Consider the following 17,242-nt stretch of genomic DNA (forward strand, 5'->3'; position numbering starts at 1 on the left):
CTTCCTTAAAAAGAAGTATGAAGATTGGCAGTTAAATGCACTCTTGAAAATTTAAGCTCTCTGATTCACACTACAGTAGCCTAGTTAATAACCTATTTGAAAGCTAACAGCAGCTGTGAATATGACAGGCTGAAAATGTTTTCATTTTCAAATGTTTGCCAGAAGAACCCCCACATGTAGGAAGGAAGAATCAGAAATGAACCAGAGGTTTCTTGATATAACAAACCAGAGCTGTTTTAGTTCCCTATTACTGACCTGAAAATTTTCTTAATCAAACTTTTGGGCAAAAGGGCCAAGTTATAGTTTTTTATTTCTATACTTTGAGTTTTTTTTCATTAGTCTAAGGGTGGGCTACAGGTACCAGTCATAACTCACTTGAAATAACAAAGTTCAGTAATTTTCTTAATAAATGATTTGAGTAACTCTTTATCAGATGGTGGTGTGTTATAAAGAGGGACAGATTTGCTATGTCCAACAACTTTAGCTTGTCTTTAATGCAAGGTTGGCCATCCCAGGCTTTTGAGTTTACATGAACCAAGTGCTTCTTACTGCAATGAAATAAAGTGACAGAAGGAAGAGGAAGGAGAGGAAGAGGATCTTAGTATTTAATGCTGTGTGGGTTTTTGTATCATGTAGATGGACATACATCCTTGATACCACTGGAAAACTTTATGAAAAGATGAGCTAGAGTCTTATTCTACTTAAAATACTGACTACACATTTTAGTGATGCCATACTGCAAACAGGAACTGGAAGTAAAACAGTGGGGAAAAATGCATGGAGCTTTTAAAGAGAAACACATACTGTCATCTCCTCCTCTGTGCACCTTATTTAGCAGCAGAAGTGATTGTTAGCAGGCCATTTCAAATAAGGCACAAAAAGAATATGGCTTGGCTTTGATTAACTGCACTTTGATCAACTGCAAGTACTGGAAAAGATCAAGAATGGCAGGCACAGTGTTTTTGCACTCTGCTCATCCTCAGGGTCAAGCAAGGACAGGAATAAAATCAGCATCTATTTCAAATCACAGAATTGTGACACACAAATACTTCTGCCCTGGCACATGGGCCCGTCTTTAGTGTGTGTACCATGTTTGGGATGAGGATGCCTGGCATGAAATAAAACATTTTTATTATCCTAGACAAGTTTCCTATTTTGGACATAGATAGCAGCAAGCCTTTTTCTGGCCTTACCATGACCCTTGGAGTGCTAATTTGCTCAAAGTTTTCTTTCCAGGGTGATGGTCAGTAGAAAATGATGTTGGGGGGAGAGAAGTTATTTTGTTTCTACCCAGTAACATTTTTTGATCTAAGTTACATGCAGAGAAGGAGTTAAAGCAAATAGACATGAAAGCGCAGCCCTTGCAGTGTCTTGATGACAAAAGCCTACACTGGAAGACAACCTTGGGCTGGAACAGAAGGCATATCATTAATTAGCTTGTTAGATATTAAATTCAGGAAGTCAAGGTGTCGATGAAGCTAATCAAGTGTTGTAATAGAAGTAAAGAATACAATTCAATTTGGAATGTAGTTCAATTCTACTTATTCTCACCTTGCTTATCTTTATTAAAGTTTTAGACAAAGATTTTGCTATATGTTCTCAGTTTCCACAAGAGAGAAATGGAAAAAAAAAGCAACTTTTAAAATAAGAGTTTGGTTAAGATAAATGAGTTTAAGTGCAGGGGAAGGTATAACATCTACTAGTGAATGATATACATTTCTTCATTGAGATTTCAGTCACAATCCCGTGTGTGGATCATGGCAATATATTATAATTATCATGGCAGTCCTCATAAATTGTTGTAGAGAATGTGATTATCCGGAGTCAGCTGAGATTCTCCTATACACTGTGAAATAAAATTCCTTAGTGTTTTTGTGTGCTGCTCAAGGAGATGAAAGAAAACAGAATACAGAATTAGGAATGGGAGGTTGTTTTCATGGCTTAAAGTAGCTTACTTTGTAGCTTGTGCACTCATAATTAATGCCTCTGTATTAGTGGATATTCAGCACATGTTCTGTGATCTTGCTTTCTGTCACATTTAAAAAATGAAAAAAAACTCCTTATAATGCCAGCAAGATCCCTCTTTATTTCTCTGCAGTTAGTTCATGGCTCCTTATGATAAAGAGAAAGTTGGGGGAGCAGAATAACATTTCTGCTCTTTTAACTGGCTTTTATGTCTGGTTAGTGTAGTTCTGGGTATCTGCAGTGCTTGGGAAAAAATGATGAAAAAAACCAGCTTTCTAGTTTGGATTAAATGCATTTAAAATGAAAGGTTGACTGAAAAGATTGGAGCTCTGATGTGCCCCTGAAGAGAAGTCAGCAAGTGCAGATCAATCTGAGTTTTCTGGATTAGCATAGCAGTAAATTATTAGCCAAATAATTGGCTGTATGATGTTCTTACTAAAGCAACCTGAAATTTTAAGGGAAGTATTAAGACTGTAGTATAGTGCTCTCTTCTAGTTCAAGGAGGGAAATTATTTCATCATTCTAAATGCCATCTTTGATCTTTCGCTTGATTCTTAGAACAAAACTTGTAATCCTTGGGTTTATTTTCATGGCACTACTTGTATATTTTAGATGCCCAGATATATGGGTGCTGTACCATTTTATTATCCACTGCTCTCCAGTTTCAAGTGTCATAATTTTTACTCATTAACTTAGGTGGATGGCTACTTGCTAGCAGTAATTCTTTTGAGCTCAAATTAGTAGCTTTCTGTAAAATGATTATTGTATTATAAGTAGCTCACAGTCACTAAATAAATTCCAGACATGATATATCCTTCAGTCTTTTCCTAACTCTCATGTTCTCATGGAAAGATAATAATTCCTGTACTCAGAATTGTCATATGGAAATGTACTCACTAAATTATGATATCCAGTGTTAGATAGGGTCATATTCTTTTTTTTTTTTTTTTTTCCCCAGAAAATCTTTGAGTACTCAGGTGCATGAGGAAAAAAAATTTTCTAAGTAGCACACTGCCTTTGAGGTATATATGTTATAATATATATAACATAGAGGATCCTGCATCCTCTGTTGGAGGAAGTGTTGTAAATCCAAATACTCTTTGGGTAAAGAAAAAGAGAAAAAAATCAGTATATACATACGTAAACGTTTTGTTTTTCCAAAAAATATGACTTAATGGTCAGGAGACAAAATGAGCTGGATGAAAAAAAGTTACTGAATTCCAGGGATCTGGGTGTTTTTTCTGACTAGGCAAAAATTCCTGTGCTTTATTAAATAAATGATGGTACTGTTCTTTTGGACTGTGTCTAATGTAAAGTATGATTGAAATGAAGCAATTACTGTGAGATGCCACAGTGGGAGGTAACTTCAGAAGTGACTGCCAGTCCCTTCATACTATGTCCCCAGCCCATCCTGAATTTTAAAGCATCCTAGACTAGTTGAAAGATCTATACCTCCTAAGAGGTGAACAAGTCAGCAAAACCTGAATTATTTATGTAGAACAGGTAATTTCAAGTCCAAGAAAATTAAGCACTTCAAAAAAGTGAGGTAATAAAATGTGGTCTGGTAGAAGAGAATGTTAGAATTTGTTTACTTGTTTGTTCACTCTCTGGTGTGTATGTGAATTTTCTGTTTGTTTTGTTTTGTTTTGTATGTTGGTTTTTTTTTTCAGTTCTCCCCTTGGATTAATGACCAATGCATATATAGCAACAGAAGCTTTGAATCTTAGTGTTTCCTGAATTTGGATGGGTACTGGGAAATCCAAGGGAAAAGGGTCCCTGTGGCTTCTAGTCTTGAAGGCAGACAAAAGATGGAGGTGTCAGTGTGAAACAGAATCTGTATTTAGATGTGCTGTGAAGCATTTGCTTGCTTGTTTTCTGAATCATAGCTTGGATCTTAGATACATGTGCTAGACTGAGGTATCAGCCATTTAATTTCTGTTTATGTGAGCTTTGCATTTATTTTGTCTACATTAGGACAATTGCTCTTGGATATGAGTAATCTTATTTATCTTTACCTAACCTGTGTTCCTAGAAATTTCCAGATGAGTAAATATAATATTCTAGCATGCCTTTTTCCTCCTCCAAGGGAGATACTAAATGACAAGGTCACAAGTCTTCCAGAATAGGTTCCAAAAGCAGAAAAAATTTTATTTGCGTAAGTTACACAGAAAAGTCTTAGAATTTGTGTCAAAGTGGCCTGTAAGAAAGAAATGTCTTTTTGTGACTTGAGTCACTCAAAGGACTCTCCCACAGATGAAACAGGAGCACAGCAAGACCTGGGAGGGCTCTGACAAAGCTCACAGCAGAAGGCCTATAAAATACAGCTGTAATTACATATGGAGGATCTTATTGTGCTATGTACTGTACCACACTTTCAGAATCAGATCTCTGGATAAATTCATAATCATTCCCATGTAGGTGTCAAACTGTACGCTTTGACAAGTGTACATGCACGATTCAAGTGGCTGTCCTGAGAGACATTCTATTTAAACATGAATTTACCAATGCAGAATTAGTGTGTGCAGTGTATAAATACTTGGAAAATATTGCACATGACTCATTAAGCTATCCAGTGTCCATAAAAATAAAGTAAGTGGACAATTCAGCAATTATAAGGCAATTAAGTGTGAAACTGATAATGGCTGTTGAGCTTTGAGTGGGTTCTCTGATAACAGTTGAGGCTGCCTTGTTCACTTACGCTTTGGGACAGCACTTTCTTCTCAAAGCAGGGCAATAAAGCATGCATCACCTCTTTCTAGCATTGTCACACAGGCAAATTGCTTGCAGTGCTGTTTTCAGAGCGTATAAAATTTTACCAAAACAAAGGATGTATCAAAGGCAGGGTAATAAAAGAAATACTTGTACATAAATCTAACTTGGCTATTCTTTACTCCTTTTTTTTTTTTTAAGACAGTGTAGTTGCTTTTAGGAAAGTGTAGTTGCATTTAGATTTAAATCAATGCTTACTTTTATAACTTGCTGACATCTTATCAAATAATTTTTTATCTTGTATCTGTTTTAATACATTTAGCTGTCTTTGAGGAGGCATTTCTGCAGCTGTGGTTGATAACAAAAGTCACAGTAAAGATTGCTAAGAAAATAAATAGGGGCAAATCAGAATTTTGTGTAGCACTGAACAAAAACATAAAGCTGCTCTTTAATTGAAATGTATATTAAAAGTGAGAAAGTTCACTTTCAATTGAGCTATTTTAACAGATGAGAACTAAATACATTGCCTTTTATTACAGTAATTTCACAAGCAAGTTGACATCCAGATATTACTGGTTTTGAAAATTGCTCCTGCTTTTCTCTAAGCTATCTTAAATTATTTAACTTTTATGTGGCATCTGCTAACAAAAGGTCAGTATGTGAATACTGTAAAACCACTGAAGGCACGATATCATGCAGCATTTTCTGTGCAAAGTCCAGAGAGCAATCTGCTACAGATATACTGCTCTTGGTGCCAACAAAGTATTTAATAGGTAGTGGCATACTAACTGTTCTAGTAGCTGAATTGTGTTCTAGTAGATATTATCAATCCTATCTGAGACTGTAAGATAGTCCAAAGACTTTTTAGAGAGAGTAATTTAAAATCTGTTTCCTTAATGAGTCCTGAAACAGTTTTGGTAATGTAAAACCTTAAGCTTTTGGAGCTATTCTCACTTTCCCTGTAGAAGAAATGGATGACATTTTTATGTGCTGTTCTCTGTTCTTATGCAAGATATTCTCATATGCTGCAGGTTGTAGGGTCACGGTTTTACAGGTACCCCTAATTTTAACTTCAATATTATAACATTCTTTAAAATGACAAACCATGAATAGCAGCAATGAAACCTTTTCAAGTGAATGATGTTCACTAATGGTGGAGCTTTAGTCAAGAGGAAATGTAGAGACAATTTGTAGGATATTCTTCTATATTTGTAGGATACAAATGGTACTGGTTGGTACTGAATACAGTGTGGAAATAATTCAGCATCAGTCTTCCTTTTCTGCCTGTTATCTGATTTTAGAGGGACACTTTTGACTTGTAGAATTTGAAGTGCTTTCCACAAAATAAAGACAGAAATGAGGTATTGGCATTTTAAAGAGAAGATGCCAGGAGAATATCTTCATTACTAGAAGCTATAGAATAGAACACATTTTCTTTCATACTAGATACATTTCTGAAAATATGAAATGTTAACTTCAAAATAGACTTTGATATGCTGTACTTAAGGAAAGAGATTTACTGATTTCTTGCTTTTTCTTTCTACAGCTAGTTGATGTGGAAAAATGGGTATGTGATTCTGTCTTTTATTCACTTGATCCCAAATGTTTCATGTTGCCACTGAGTCTAACCTGTCTGTTTTGATGCCTTGTGTGTTCATGACCCTTCAACTTGCACGGCTCAAAAAAACCAAAAAAAAGAGGCAAATACATGATCATGTAAAATCTGGTCACTCCTGAATTGTCCTACCAAATTTCATGTTACCACAGTGACTTTTATCTCTTTAAATTTGATCACAGAGTCATGTAATATAAATGTATGATTACTGCCTTTCAGTTTTGAGCCCTGCTGTCTAATGTTATAACTCCATTCTGTAACCCACCCTGTCTTTTCCAGTATAGACACTGTAATTTTAAACTGCATGACAGTAAGATAGTTAATACTGATAAATAATGTGTGATGCTGTGTGTAGCTGCAAATATACAAAATATAGCGATGCAGAACACCTGCTACAGAATAAAAGCAGTATTTCCTAGATATTAGCAAATAAAGCACAATTCTCTGCTTAATGTGTTGTTAAGGCCTTTCCTAATGTGTCTGTGTATACCATACATATTTGTTTGGGCATCTGATATAAATCATATAACTCCCCTCCGTGGGACATGTTTATGTGTGTTTTTCTTCAATGTAATCTCTAACACCAGTGTTATGTAAGAGTTAGTGGACGTAAAATGTATGTAGAATTGTTTGTTCACCTTGAAAATATTTGAGGCCTCTCTGAAAGCTTGGACTATAATAGGTCTCCTTGGTTTCATATTACTTAGTTTGGGCTGCACATGCTAGAGGCACCCTCAGGTGTCCTCTGAAATATGGCCAATAACATAACTATAGCACTGGTCTCATTTTATTTCAGCCAGAAATTACAGAATTTTAATCTGTGATTATTACATCTTTGTAGTAAGTAGTGACTCAAGTTAGAGCTTGCCTGAGACTCCTGTAGGTAAGTACATTGTTTAAATAGTGGCTTAGGCTTTTCTGCATTGTTTCTACTGTACTCAAAAATATTTGTGTCATCTCACATAAATAGGTAGATGTTTATAATATTTATTAAACAATAAATGCAGTTAAGTATTAATTTTTGCTAATTGTATCAGTTATGACACCATTATCCATATTGTGGATCTAGTATTTATGACAACCATCAATTGTTATACAATTGATTTTAAGTGTTTTTAAGACATACTGATAGTTAAGTTTTCTTTTCATTTTGTCCAATTTATAATTATGACTGAGAAAGCTTGGTTATGCATCTTTAGATTCTGTTGTTTTATTCCTATGAAGAATTTTGCTATAAAGAGAAAAAACGGCAATAAAAAGCACGCTCAGTACTATACAGGCAGCTCTGCTCATACTCCACAATACATGAAATATTGCCAGTATTTTATTTGTGACACTGATGTGGCTTTTTTTTGACTGAAGCATTCATAATCTGTTAATGGAAAATGTAGTATTACTTGCATAAATAGAAATCAGATCTGCTGTTTTGGTGGTTTGGTTTTGGTTTTTGGTTTGTTTTTTTTTTGGCTGTTTGTTTTTAAATTCAGAACTTAGTAACATCAAAATCTTGCTTCAGAAAGACTGCTTCATCAAAATGTGTCCTTAAACCATTTTTAAAAGAACTGGTTCCCATGAGAGCAAAGCTAAATGTGTCATTCCAAGTTAAATTGGGTAACGACTTTTCCTAATAGACTGATTCTATAATCCAGACAACCTCTCTGGTGGGGGTGGAGTGCATACTGGCTTTACTGTCATACATGAAATTATTCTCTCTGATGAAGCTCCAGTCTGGCCTGTAAAGCAGCTTTTAACTCCCTCTGTAACTCCAGAGTGTTACCAGAGGTCTTATGGTGGACTGGAAGTGCAGTGAATTAATGCAGTAGAAAGCTGGCTGCTGTAAAGCTGCATGCTCACAGGGGCAGACACCTCACTCTAACACATGTATTTCTTGATAAGCCATTTCCCAGCATAGAGCACACAAGGTTAATGCAAGTGTGTTTAGCTATATCTATCTCTGGAAACCTTAAAGCCCAAGCCCAGAGAGAAGCTTCGTGTCAAATTAATGAGCAAATTGCTGTAGGCAGTTTCATGCTGTTCAAAGGATAAGCTAAAGTCGTTCACTTCTGAGCTGTTCTAGCCTATGAAGTGTACTAACAAAAGTTTTAGAAGAAATTACTCCAGTTCCTGTGTACTTCTGTCAAGTGACTATAATTTTTCTTGTGATTTTGTTCCAAAATCATTATTCTACTGAAGGGATGTGCTCTCAGTTGAAGCTGGGTACAAATTAAATAGCTTTAAGATACTTGTTGAACTCTTGGCTTCATCCTTTTGTCTCTGAGCAGGTATGAGTGAAGACTTGTAGATCTGCTTCAGTGCAGACTCAAATAGATTAAAGAATCTTGCCCAATGCAAAACCTAGTGGAAGTAAGGCATCCTGGTTCCCATTTCATATCTGAAAAACGCTTTTCGGCTTTTTATAAAACTACCAAGGTGGGGAACCCCCAGCACTTGATCAAAGGGATTTATTAAATTTGAACCAAAATTTAGAAGACCCTGAATGTATTTTCTTTACAGAGAAAATGACAGTAATGCAGTAAGATGAAACTGAATAACACATAGTGAAAAGAGTTCCTTTAATCTCCCTGACATTTTCTCTCTTTTAATGTATTTATGAAATAAGGGAAATAATTTTATAGTGTCTTTTTCTGTGAATTAGCAATGTGCTTGCAAATTTGTGATCTCAAGGGAGGTGTTGTATACTTGCATACAACAGGACTAATGCACTCATAAAAGCACGGGTGTGTCTGCCTTGCCGTTCAGGATAACTGCTTAGCTCTACAACAGGTATCAGTGTAAGGATAAGAAATTTCCTTGGGTATCTCTGGTGAAGTAATAATTTGGCCTTTTTTACACATTTAACTATATCTAGTTGGTAAATTATTTTGAAAATTTGGCATTAAGAGCCATCCAGAATTATTGTTTTCAGGAGGGATTACTCTGAAGAGCTTTTTACCTGAAAGCAAATGAAGTGTGTTGTTTCTTAAATACAAAGTGCAAGGTACAAGAATTCTCATGTTTATCCTGGCTGATGGCAAAGCTATGCTAGTTACAACATTGTACGATTGTCTTCAGTTTTTGAGACAGAGAAACATCTTCTGCTGAGGGTAATGATAAATTTTTTTCTCTTTTCCTCAAGTAGTAAGTATGTTAGCTCAGCTTTATGCCACTAGTGAAGCTGATTTTCAATTTCTTTGGAGAAAAGAAACTTGCAGAGTAAGAACGCCCACTTTAGACACTTTTCAAAAGAATTGTTTTCATTATAGAGACTTCTAAGCTGAGATGTAGTGAATAAATTCTCACTTTGATAGTGTGGACTGGATAAATATAACAAATGGAATTTGACTAGTGGAAACAACCTAGGGTTCTTGTGGAGGCTGGAGTGAGCCACAAAACAAGGCTTCATCAAGGCAAATTATTCAAGTAACACATCTTCAATTCTATTAAAGTAATTAAGTGCACATCAGTACTTAATAATCAGTATGATTTTCAAGCATTAAGTGAATTATATAAGGACAATTTTTTCTTATAATTTCTTGCTCACACTTTGTTAATTTGCTGAAATATAGATTGACTTTTCATATTGCTGTGGGAAAATACATTATTTGTGCACAAATATTTAATCCTCAAATATAAAGAATTTGCATTCAAATTTTAGATGTAACATAGACTGCAGAGGTGGCTCAGTGTAGGGAGAATATGAGCAGTGTAACTCAGTTTCATATACTGAGAACTCAGTTCTAATACACGTCTTGAAGGAAAATGTGAGATAATACGGTATGATGTTGAAGTGAACAGGCATATCAAAATGGAATGACTATGGAAATGCTACTTAAAATGTCACACCTGCAGTGATAGTTTCAACCAGATCTGTAATTCCATTCTTAGAGTATTGTATATTTTAGCAGATGCTAATTGCAGCCCAAGTCTAATTCACATCAGCAAAATAAACTGATACAAACATTTTCTAATGTACACTATTTAATTTCAAAAGAAATCTATGTGCATATGTATTTAAACTTATCTCAATCAAATGTGACATTTCCAAATGCATGCTAGGGTTTCTTTGGTGTTTCTCCTTCAGTCCATATTACAGAGCTGAGAATTTCAAGCTGTGTTCTAGGTAGCAATAGTAATTTCTGTGAATTACAGCAAAGTGTCTCAGTTTACTTGTTTTCAGTATTTGTTGGATAGGTTTGTGTAAAGATCTAATATTTTTATGGAGCAAATGGAATGCTATAAGAATTCCACAAAAGATATAGTCAGGAGATGATCTTTAAATTAAAGGATTTTGGCAACTTTTCTATTAAAAAAATCTAAATAAAATAGAAATAATATTTTTTCTCTTTGCATCTAGCCAGAAAGTTCAAGAATTAAGGTGAAATTATGATAAATTAGAATAGTAAGTGGTAAGTTACCTGAAAGCTGTCCAAGGAGCCAAGGAATATAATGGCCTCAAACAGCTGTAAATATTTATATTAAAAACACATCCTAAATGTGCTCAGATAAACCTTCAGTAGGCTTTAAATGTCAATTATCTGCTTTATTTTGAGAAGGAGGAAGTAATTAGGAGGATGAATAGAATGATGAGTGTTATGTTTCTCAAATATAATGATTTGAAATTCTGCAAAGGCTTTTCTATTGCTTTTCCTTTTTCAAGTACTGTTCCAAGCCAGTAAGGTATGCCAGCTGCTGAGTGCTCAGTGCATTTTCTTCATGAGGATATTTGTTTGATGCTAAGCACTCACATTTGTCCCTGAAAGGTCAGATAGCATATGCAGCTGAAGACTTAATCAGAGGAATATGATTATCCTGTTGTTGGTTACATTCAATCACCAGTCCTACTTCTCAGGACAACTTCTGAAAAAACTGAACACTGAAGAGATGCATTGCAAATTAGAGGACACTGATTTCTTTAACAAGAGAAGGACAAAGTGGTAATTTCAATGCATCTAGTCATCAAATTTGCATTGGTCTCACTTGTACAGGATTTACTGTACTCACTGCTTACTCACTCCCTTCACCCAGTCACAGTGGAGTGCTCTTGCCACTCATTCCTAGTCAGGCTCACTTCGACCTCCAATACAGTCAATTGTTGGGATCTCCCTGTCTCTCCAGAAATACAAATGGGAATTGAAGGTATTAAAACTGGTGTATACTAATGTATACTAGAGCATTTTATCACTGTGGGTCTGATGAGACAAACCGTTGGATCCACACAGTTCCAGTAAAATCCAGAAAAGTCCAGTTGTCCTTTTCATCCATCTTTCTGTGGGCGAGGTCCTTGTAGTCCTAGCACTAGTTTTGATTACTCACTTGTAAATATGAATCAGAAGTCCCTTCAATTAAGAGTAAGATAAGCCCTTCTGCTCTGGGGAATTTCCCACAGGAAACTGGACCAGCAATTTTCCTGGAAGAACCCCATTTGTGATTGTTTTCCCTTGCAACTCACATATTTGTGCCTCTAGGACTGAAGCAGGTTTTCCTCCTTAGTTCTCCTCTTTGTGGTCACTCAGGTCAAACTTTAGGATGGAGTGTACTCACTGTGTCCTCTCTTTTGAGCAGAGGAAAGCTTACTCCTAATAGTTGAGTTACTGGTCCATACAGGTGGGGAGTTGGATCTCTGTGCTGCTGGACCAATTTTTCCACAGCTGACATGATAAAGGAAAAAAGATTTTCTTCATTTTACTGGAGTTGGCCAGCTAGTTCATCCACCTCCAGCATGAGTAATTTCCTCAGGTACTGGATACCTTTCTCAGTGGTGGTCCACTTGCCTAGGTGGCATATAATATCTTTCTTGAAGGGATACTTTTCTTTCACATCCTATAGAAGTTGCCTTCAGAACCTAAGGACTTGTACCCTTTTTCCAACCACTTTGTTTATCAAAGAAAGGAATCCCAGCTGTTTTGCTTCCTGACCCTCTAATTCTGGGCTGCTGCTCCCGTTTTCCCAACATAGGAGCAGGAAGGTGACAATGGGCTTACCTAGACACTAGACAGCAGCTGAAGTCTTTTCACACATCTCACAGCTCATTCAGGGACAGAGATCAGTGGTCTGCACCTCATTTGCGAGTTTTTGCTCTTTCTTCTCCCTTATCAGTGTCTGCCTCTCTCCCTCATCCTGTTCTTATGGTGGCCCTGCTTTGGGATAGTCTGCCTTGTTCATTTTTTCCTCCTGCTCCCTCTTAGAAGATGCTCTTTCATCCCTTACTAAATGACCTCACTTTTGCTTCCAATATTTCTTTTTGTGTACTGAGAAGACTGACACTGGCATCTGTTGGTTCTTTGGTTCAGCTGCAGTGCCAGTGCTGTGGTAGCTGCAGAGCCTGTCCTTTTGCCATCAGATCCAGAGACCTTCTCTGCCCCTTGAGGGTACTGAATAATGTTAAACAGAGCTCAGTAGGCCTGAGTCAGGCTAAAGTATGTGATTTGTGTCTTTCTGGAATCACCAGGATGACAGAATACCTTTTCCAAATATTTTACTAGTTTCTCAGTATACTGCACTTGTTCAGAGGTGTAATTGCAAAATGTTGGAGGTGACCATTGTCCTAGGCACTTGTGTATTCTATCCCACACACCCTGCCACTCATCACTATCCAGCCTCAACACAGATCTCTGGGTGGTATTCTTAAATAGCTGTTTAACCTTAAACAAGACCTGAAACACATTCAGGAGCTCTAGCAATAGGAACATGCTGGTTCAAACATCCTGAGAATATTCAAAATTCTCAAGCACTGTTGTAATTAGCCTGGAGAAGGGGAAGATGGAAGAAGGTATTTCCCCATAGATTGGCTCTCCTTGAAGTAAAGATAAACGATGTAATTATTAGTAATTTCTAATAGATGGTTCCTGTAATACAGAGGTGGTGGCAATGCTGTGTACAAACCCCAGGTTAGTCTCACGACCCTCAATTTAACCTGTCCTAATGCAGTGTTACAAAATACAACAAAATAATGGCATTAATCCAGCCCCCAGAGCTGATAAACAGCATGCCAGGGAACATATACCACAAGTAAGATATGTTACATAATTCAACTTTGAGAACATGGACAGCAGCTGTAAGAAAGATGGCCTTTTTATCAAGGCTGGTTTTAATAGGATGGGTGTGATAGTTTTAATCTGAAAAAGGGTCATTCTATATTATATATAAAGAAGTTTTTTTTATGATGAGAGTGGTGAGACACTGGAACAGGTTGCCCAAAGAGGTGGTGGATGCCCCATCCCTGGAAACATTCAAGGTGAGATTGGATGAAGCTCTGAGCAACCTGTTCTAGTTGAAGATGTCCCTGCTCATTGTGGGAGTTTGGACTAGATGATCTTTTAAGGTCCTCTACAACCCTAAACTTTCTATGATTCTACATTTCCATGGACTCTGAGAGCAAAGAAGTCAACATTGTGACCAGAGACTAATAAACTAATAAAAGGAATGCTTATAAATAATTTTTATAGCATGCTCTGGTCAGATCTATTCTTATCTCAACCCTTTGTGCCCCATTTTGGGCTCCAGAAAGACTGATGAGTTTAAATCTGCAGGCAGTTAAACACCACACTGCTAGCTCACTGCCTCCCCAACCACCAACAGGATGAGGGCAAGAACTGAGAGAAAAAAAGCAAAGTTTGTGGGTTGAGATAACGACAGCTTAATAGGACATAAAATAATAATAATCTTAATGAAAAAAGAATTAGAATATTCAAAGCAAGTGATGCACAATGCAATTGCTCAGCACTCACCAACTGATGCCCAGCCAGTTCCTGAGCAGTGGCCCCAGGCCAACTTTCTCCTCACTTTGTATATAAAGCATGACTCTATATGGTGTGGAATATCCCTTTGGCCAGTTTGGGCTGGCTGTTCTGGCTACATCTCCTCCCAGCTTCTTGTGCTCTCCAGCCTGCTCCCTGGCAGGGTGATAAAAGAACCTGAAAAGTCCTTGACTTATTATAAACACTGCTTAGAAACAGCTAGAATATGTGTTACTGACACTGTTCTCATCCTAAATTCAAAACACAGCACTGTGCCAGCCACTAGGAAGAAAATTTACTCAGTCCCAGACAAAACCAGGACAGGAAGTTAGAATGACTTTAGAAATTTGAACTTATATGTGTGTTCTATCTGTTTAATTTTCATATATGCATTCTGAATTGCTAGTGTTAGTCCAGAAGCTTATGTGAACAATTGTTCTGAGACACAGAGAACAAGTGTTAAGGAGCAGGAAGTTCTGCCCTCTGCAGAGAATGAGTTGCAAATATTTCTTGTGTAACAGCTTGTTGCATACATAAAGTACATAATTTCTGCTGTTTTTTTTCTTTCTCTCTTTTTTTCTTCCCAAGCTGAGAGTTAAAGTAAGCATTCTCATTTAGCTAGCAAGAGATTTGGTCTAAAAACCTTGGAGAATGTTCTTGCAGAACAGTATGATGGGAGCATGACAGGAGTGTCCAGAACCCTCTGTGCTGGCCATTTGTTTGCAGCTGTGGCCCTCACAGGTCATGATATGTAACTTTTCAGGCTTGGCCTGAACTTTCACAGGGCATTTGCTTTGCATTTGTGGGCATTAGTTATGTTTAAGTATTTGCGATTACATTTCAGAGTATGGTGTTTTTTTAAAGCGATAGATAGACAGACAGACAGAGAGATATGTGTTCAAACTTCCCTAACCCACTCTTGTCTTTCAGTTGTTTCTTGTGGGGCTTATTCATAGCACATTCTAGCTCTAAGAATCATCTGTAAATTATCTTAAAAATTATTAAGGAACCAAAGTAGCTCTAAAGCACATGATATGACTGACCCAAATAGATGACAATTGCTTCTCTTGCATTTGCTATAGTTCATTTAATACTTCAGCTGAAGAGAATGAATTGTTATATCTGGTCCTTCAAAAAATTCAGCACAAGAAGCTGCTGTATCATTTTAGTAATCAATAGAAGATACAAATTATTCACTTTAATTTGAAGGTAGTTAAAAGATTACAATCAAGCATTTAAGTAAATTATCAAAAAGAGAACCAGAAGATTTTACAAGACTGTTGTTTATTGTACTTGTAATGTGAGGAAAAAAACCGGGGTTATGTAATTCACAGAATAAAATTTTATATATGAATGACAGCTGGAAGAAACTGAGGTCTTTTGATAGATCTAATGTCCTTGATAAACTGACAGCATGTTGGCAAGTGAAAGTCTCTATTGACAAATACAGACTTTCACAAATAGGAAAGGATTCATTTGAATTAATCATCTACATAAATTGTTTATGTAGTAATGAATTTACACACATCCCACTGTAATAAGCTCAGCAAAGATTCCTGGTTAGTTTCTGGAACCACCCAGTAAAAGCAGCAAAATTTCTGTGATAACTACAAAGCTATACTGATAACAACCAAATAGCCCTAAAAGAAGAGAAGGAGAGAAGTCTTTGAACATTTTAAGATTATTAGATTATAGGGTTTTTTTTTCTTTTAGCTAGAACATCTTGTACATCTTTGAGAACAGATACTTCTCTTTAAAAAAGCACATACGAAATGAAAGCAGCCAGCCTTGCTTGGAAAGCTCTCCAGCTAGATTATCTTTTCATTTGGGATAGAGACAAACTTCAGTCCTCAGTTTCAACCTTTGTGATATCAGAACATGAACTGATGAGGTCAAAAGGAGAAAGGTGGCCATAAATCTCTGACAAAGAAAAGAAAATCACTGCATGTAACACATCACTCTCCTTTTGTTCTTAAGCAACCTTCATGAAAATTTACCTAAAAATTTCCATAATCTTCTAGCATCAGCCGTGTGGCACTTAATTTTTTTAAACCGGTGCATGAAGTCTTACTAATGTTTAACTTTTCTTAATTTATTTTGCGTTTGCATACAATATGTTACTACAATAATGGTGTTGCTCTTCAGCAGTGCACTTTGAGTGCAGGATTTAACAGTTCTCGTTGTACTTTTTAGGAACTCATCAGAACAAGTTGTTTAAGATGATCAGACATGGCTCCTGTTTTGCTTGTACTGTGTTTAATCTTTAAGCAATAGGAGTCTCATGAGCTATATTATTTCAAGTTAAGAAAAATCTGAAAAAACTATTGTAACAACAAAAAAAGGATAAAGTCTTGTTCAGAGTAGCTGTTTTGCTTTCTAGCATGAGCTATAATTATGTTAATTGCAATGATAAATGTTCCTTTTAAATGTGGTTTCTGGTGAGTGTATCCTACTCACTTTTTCAGGGGAAACAAATCCCATTTTTATGCACCTGAAAGCAAATGTTCATTTCACATTTTCTCTTTTTTTTCCCCTTCTCATGGATCTACAGAAATTTATGATGAAGGTAAGGAAGTTAAACATTTGGTATTATACTTCCTATGTATTCCTACAATTTAATGAATTCTATTTATTAATTTTTAACAACAGCATCAAACTCACTTTCTTGAACATAAAACATACTGAATTAAAAAAAAAATTGAATTTAGAAACTACGATGACTGGTTTGTTTTGGGGTTATGATTGTGAAGGACCAAAGGCAGACTGTGGAGAAAGGACTTTTGTCTGCTTTCTCTAATTTTCACTTCATACTAATCCTTTCAGTGACAGTGTAGCATTACATGGTAAATACAAAATCTTGACACAATGAATAAATAAAAGAAGTTACAGTAAAACATTTTGGAAAGCAGGGACAGCACATTGTTTCTTCTGTCACAGTAATGCTGTTTGGATGGTTTTGTGTCTCACCTGTGGAGTGGCTGGGCATTTGGGATGCCCATTTGGATGCCCATTTTTGGGATGGGGCTGTCACTGGCATTTGCTGGAGCTCAGTTTCTTGGGGCTGTTGTTTGTCTTTTTTTTTGTCTCATTAAAAATATGACAAAGCACTTGAACCTCCAAGCATTTTGGATAACTGGTATTAAACAATTACCTGCAGTTTTCTCCAAAATGTGTTGCTTATCCATTTTCTACTTTAATTACCAGTCTATTCCCAATT

General features: G+C 36.3%; 1 protein-coding gene across 6 annotated transcripts in view; it reads left to right on the plus strand.

Moving 5' to 3' along the window:
- RYR2 (ryanodine receptor 2) overlaps positions 1-17,242 on the plus strand; it is a 385,403-nt gene that overhangs the window by 129,739 nt on the left and 238,422 nt on the right. For 4 of the 6 annotated variants that reach the window (XM_071432561.1, XM_071432585.1, XM_071432571.1 and 1 more), the window contains exon 4: positions 6,221-6,241. The exons of the other annotated variants lie outside the window; for them this stretch is intronic. In XM_071432561.1, the coding sequence (XP_071288662.1) occupies positions 6,221-6,241 (21 nt within the window). The remainder of the gene's footprint in view (positions 1-6,220; positions 6,242-17,242) is intronic. 6 annotated transcript variants of the gene reach the window in all.

The sequence above is a fragment of the Agelaius tricolor genome, unplaced genomic scaffold (assembly GCF_023055355.1).
Source record: "Agelaius tricolor isolate 1412-34295 unplaced genomic scaffold, bAgeTri1.0.p SCAF_1, whole genome shotgun sequence".
Taxonomy (NCBI): Eukaryota; Metazoa; Chordata; class Aves; order Passeriformes; family Icteridae; genus Agelaius; species Agelaius tricolor.